This window comes from Nannospalax galili, unplaced genomic scaffold (genome assembly GCF_000622305.1).
Source record: "Nannospalax galili isolate Female #2095 unplaced genomic scaffold, S.galili_v1.0 scaffold1387, whole genome shotgun sequence".
Lineage (NCBI taxonomy): Eukaryota > Metazoa > Chordata > Mammalia > Rodentia > Spalacidae > Nannospalax > Nannospalax galili.
In genome coordinates this window covers 1,545,867-1,551,689 of record NW_008355976.1, presented here as the reverse complement: position 1 = coordinate 1,551,689, position 5,823 = coordinate 1,545,867, and the positions used below count along the sequence as shown (strand labels likewise).

Genomic DNA, 5,823 nt, shown 5'->3' with positions numbered 1-5,823 from the left:
AAATTAGCCTAGAATAATTGTACATAATTATGTGGCACAACCTCAGTTTCAGTATGTGCCTCTGTTGTTTACTGATCAATTCAGAAAAATTTTCCCCATAGACACAGGTTTATACAATACACAACAAGGTCTTACATAATTAGCATATTTAAAAATTTACCACAGTGATCTCAAAGCCTCTTTAAAAACCTAAAAATATATCCTTCTCTATCATTTTTAGCTTATTCTGCTATTTCATATTACTCCATCATGAACAGTGATATGGCCAATAATAATCATTAAAAAATTATTACATAAATTGAACAATTCAAAAAACATACATGTTTCTAGGATCTGCCTTATATGAACCAGTAAATAGTTACATAATCTAAGGGGATGGGACACTCTGGGTCACAATATCAGATATAGTTTATTGAAGATTAAAAAGATACCTTGATCACATCATACCAGTTAGAGCAGTAATCATGGGTTAAGAATTAAACAACATGACATCTCTCATTAGAAAATGCAGTCTAAAAATATGTAGACAAGAATTACTGGATCATCACAGCAGAGAGAAAATACGTATTTATTAGGAAGGTTTCTCAAATTAAACTGTTAAATCATACTAGTAAATAATCAAACAAGGAACATCAGGGGAGACTTTATGACCATACGGGACAGTAAAACTTTCCTACGATGTCTTAGAGAAGAATACTTTCCACATGGCCTTGCGAATTTGCTTGGTCTTCACACTATAGATTATGGGATTCATTACAGGAGGGATGAGCAGATACACATTGGCAATGAGAGTGTGCACAAAAGGAGGGGCGCGCTTCCCAAATCTATGCACCAGTGACAAGCTGATCATGGGGATGTAGAAGATAGCAACAGCACTGAGATGGGAGATGCAGGTGCCAAATGCCTTTTTCCTCTCCTCCCTGGATGCTATGCAAAGCACAGAGTGGATGATCAGGACGTAGGAGAGGAGGATCAAGACAGAGTCCAAGCCTGCTGTAGAGAGGACAATGGCCAGGCCAAAGGCACTGTTGATTTTGGTGTCTGAGCAAGAAAGCGTCATCACATCAGGGTGGAAACAGTAGGAATGGTGGAGCACATGACTGTGGCAGAAAGACAGGCGCTTGAGAAGCAAGAGTAAAGGCACAAGAGCTGTGGTCCCCCTAATGATGATTGCAAAGCCCACTGAAATGATCCGTGAATTGGTTAAGATCACGGCATACCTCAGTGGGTTGCAGATGGCAATGAAGCGGTCAAAGGCCATTACCAGGAGGACTGAAGATTCCATGAATGTGAAGCCATGGATAAAGAACATTTGGCCAATACAAGCATCAAAGCTGATTTCTCGAACATTGAACCAGAAGATGCCCAACATAGTGACCAAAGTAGAAAGGCACAGACCCAGGTCTGTGAAAGACAGCATGGACAGGAAATAGTACATGGGTTCATGAAGGCTGGACTCAGTGATGATGATAAACAGGATCATGCCATTCCCAGAGATGGCAATGGCATACAGACAGCAGAAAGGGATGGAAATCCAGATGTGTGAGGTTTCAAGACCAGGAACGCCAGTAAGGAAGAAGACCACAGGGTGGACAGTGCTCTGGTTGAAGGATGGCATGCTGGCTGAAGGAAGCAGACTTTTTTTTTTTTTTACCAGAGAGGAATATATCCTATAATAATGGAGAACAAAAGTATTTTCATATGGGGCTGCAGAGATGGCTCAGCAGTTGAGAGCACTGGCTGCTCTTGCAGTGGACTTAGGTTTGGTTCCCAGCACTGACATAGTGACTAACAATCATCCATAAATCCAGTTCCAAGGAATTCTATGCCCTTTTCTGAGCTCCCTGGGCATTAGACGTCATGGGTGCATTTACATGCATGCAGGCAATACACTCACATATAAGAAAATAAAATATAAATATAAATATTTTTATCATACTATGATACATACAATGTCATTTTGGATCACAAAAATACCACCAGATCCTCCTCCCATCTAGAGAGATAGTTCATCAGTTAAAAGTACTTACTGCTCTTCCAGAGGACCCTTCTTTGATTCCCAGCACCTACAACAGGCATTCACAAACTCGAGTGACTCTGGTACCAGGTGATCCAATGCCCTCTTGTGGCCTCTGCAGACAACTACACACAACTTGCATATACTCAGACATTGATAGACATAAACATAAATAAGTAAAATGAAAAAAGCTATGTCCTGTTCTCATTCTCCAGTAGGCATAGCCATTTACTATTATCTTTATTTCAAAGTGAACCCAGGTGAACTCGGGGAAGAAATAGCACTAACCTGTTGAAGAGACCCAGATTTTGGGGAAGATTTCTGTTGTATTATATCTGTTTCATTTTGCTTACACCCATGCAAAACATTAAAGAGGATGCTAAATTAGGTAACAAGGGCCCCATGAGATGAAAGTTAGTAAAGTTGTTTCCCACCAAGCCTGACAACTTGAATTAAATATCTGGGTCCACATTATGGAAATAGAAAACAGACTTCTGCAAGTTGTCCTGTGACTTCCACACAAACAATGTGAGACATGTGCTTGCACACACACACACACACACACACACACACACACGCATGCACACACACAATAAATATAAATAGCCAGATAGAGATGATAGATATATAGATGACAGATGATGATGATAGAGAGATAGAAGATAGATAGATATAGATAGATATAGATAGATAGATAGATGATAGATAGATGATAGATAGATAGATGATAGATGATAGTAGATGATGATAGATGATAGATAGATGATAGATAGATAGATAGATAGATAGATAGATAGATAGATAGATAGATGATAGATAGATGCAATAATTTTTAAATTAGGAAGTGAAAGTGTCTTCGAGTTTGATGATATGCACAGAGACAGCATATCTATGGTCAGCAGTCTGCCTGAACAAAAGGCAATTTGTCCTGCTTCTCACACTTCTCAGTTTCTGAAGCAAAATGTTAGTGGCCATTACTATTCATCAATCCATGTGCAACAAATGAAAATAGAATTAAATGATAGTGAAGATCTTAGTGATCGTGCTTGAAATAACACAAAACAACTGTCGATAATTATAAAAATATAGAAAAGAATCAATTGCATCTCTGTAAATGGATGACACTAGGTGATAGAAAAGGGTTGTTTCTAAAGGTAGCAATTAAGAACCAAGAAAATTCTGCCTGCAGAAAGATAACTATCAGTGATCTCCTCAAGAACAAACAACTCATTGAAAAGTCATGGAATTTACTTGAACAGAATTATCTGAGCAAATTTCTTGGTTTTCTATTTTATAAGGAGTATTGGTAGTGGAGTGAGGGGAAATTTCACTTCTCTCTTTGCAAATGAGTAAATATCCATAATTGAAGAAATTACTGTATACCATTTCTTTCCAGCACTGTATATTTATCTTAATAATGCCTGATTTACAGATGATAGGTAGGTAGAGAGACAGACAGATAATAGACAATAGATAGATAGATGACAGATAGATGATAGGATCTGGTTATATTTTCCAGCACTCAAATGGCCAGTAACAATCATCCATAAATCTGATCCCAGGGGATCCACTGTCCTCTTTTGGCCTCCCTGTGCTTTGCACATATGGGTGCACTTGCAGTCATCCAGCAAAATGCTCATATACATAGATAGATAGATGATAGATGGTTGATAGATGATAGATAGATAGATGATAGATAGATGATAGATAGATAGATAGATAGATAGATGATAGATGATAGATAGATAATAGAAGATAGATAGATGATAGATAGATGATAGATAGATGATAGAGATGACAGATAGATGATAGATAGATAGATAGACAGATTAGATAGATGATAGATAGATAGATAGATAGATAGATAGATAGATAGATGATAGATAAAATAAGCCCCTTCCATTTGTTAATGCATGTGTTTCCTTAGGCAATCTTAAATACTAACAGTGTGTCTGTATATGCAATGGATATGAGTTTAAAAAAAGACTGCTGTCACAGCAAAGCCTGCACATGACCTTGGGAAAGAAAACATGGAAAAAGCAAGAACTTTGACTTATAGAGAATAGTTGGCTGAAGGAGGTACATTCACAGCACACTTCTATATTTGAATAAAGTGGGAAATGTTCAAAACAGAATGCCTTTTGAATATTGCACTAATCGCTTTTACATTGCTATTAAAATAGCTGAAATATTAGTCAGGAACAGTAAAGATTTATTTAGGCTCACTGTTTGGAAGTTTCAGGCCATGAATAAGTACCTATGTTGTTTCCATCTTTTGGTAGCACATCATGGTAGGAATATTTGTGGGGAGTAGGAGAATATTCACCTTGTAACCAAGAAACGAAACAAAAGGGGAATAGACCAATGCTGCTCCATGATCTGTTTTGAAGGCATATTACTAATGACCAAAACCTGCTATAACCCACCTCTTAATGTTTCCACCACTTCCTCCTAGCACCAAGGCAGGAAAAAGTGTAAATTCATGGGCCTCTACAGGATAGTTCAGATCCAAACTGCCGTAAGAATTCACACTCACACACACACACACACACACACACACACACACACACACACACAAAGAACTGGACATCCCAAATTGAGAGGTAATGCCAAATCAAACAAATCTATGAGTTTCAGAGTGAGGCTCAAATCTCAGTTGGAAGCTTTTCTTTTTTACTTTCAACTCTTCATGCAGGAATTAAAACATGAGCCTATCTTTGCCCCCAGGGAAAGTGACTCCTCTCCTGTTATTTGACATTTACAAAATAGATGTAGGTGGTTGAAGTCACAGGACTGGTGAAATTAAAAGGTGAGACAATAAATTTAAGAGAAAACAAGTCTGAGACCAGAGCCTTGAGAACTTTGGTGTTTACAGAAAAACAAGAAAGTATCTTTTCATGAAATTACAGAGGCGTAGCCTCTAAGGTGAAAATGACTCAGTAACTAACACTGAAGCCCATGCATTTTTCTCTGCCATATGACCTCAGCCTCAGGGAAAATGTCTGGCAAAGTAGCATTCAGTAACATACGTCCAGTATATGAATGAACTTCTTATGAAAACAGTAATAGAGACTAAATATTTGATTTCACCTATACATTATAATTCATCATATATGCCCTTTTCATTTAGCAGTAAATTTATGCAAACATATTGGTAATTTTTTTAATGGGAGAAAAAAGTTTTATAATTAATTTGATATCAAGAGTTCAGACCAAGACTTTTTTCTGAAAAATTAGAGAATGGGGCTGGAGAGATGGTTCAGCAGTTAAGAGCACTGACTGCTCTTGCAGAGGACCTGGGTTCCCAGCACCCACATGGCAGCTATGAACCATCCTTAATGCCAGTTTCAGGGGAATCTGAAGCCCTCTTCTGACCTCCACGGCATTGCATGACATGGGTGCACTCACATACATGCAGGCAATACACTCATACACATAAAATAAAAATAATAAAATATTTTTTAAAATTTGAGCATATATAAGGATTATATAATAGTATTCTCTTTGTTTTTGAAAAGGAACGATCAGCTCTCAATTCCTGTTTTGTTATACAAAATTATTATGAGATCTTGTTTATATTGGTTTTAGAAACCTATAAATAATCCTAACAATTCAACAGCAAAAGAAAAATAACCCAAATATCAATGAGAAAGAACATAGACATTTCTTCAAAGAAAATGTTTAAATGTTCAACAGGTATATGAAGAGACACTCAACATAACTAATCAATAAATTCAAATCAAAATCACAAGGGTATGTTGTATACCATGAAGACAGCTCCTGTCAGGAATGTCATTAGGGGGACA

At 37.3% G+C, this 5,823-nt stretch overlaps 1 protein-coding gene across 1 annotated transcript; it reads right to left on the bottom strand.

The window, feature by feature from the left end:
- Positions 1 to 601: 601 nt before the first annotated feature.
- LOC103750843 (olfactory receptor 51F2-like) lies at positions 602 to 1,631 on the bottom strand. Its single transcript, XM_008854125.1, has one exon. It carries the CDS (start codon positions 1,616 to 1,618, stop codon positions 674 to 676), a length of 945 nt encoding a protein of 314 aa, XP_008852347.1. The 5' UTR covers positions 1,619 to 1,631; the 3' UTR covers positions 602 to 673.
- Positions 1,632 to 5,823: the final 4,192 nt, after the last annotated feature.

Coding starts and splice junctions, on each gene's coding strand:
- LOC103750843 (XM_008854125.1), bottom strand. CDS start 1,618: ATGCCATCCTTCAACCAGAGCACTGTCCACCCTGTGGTCTTCTTCCTT.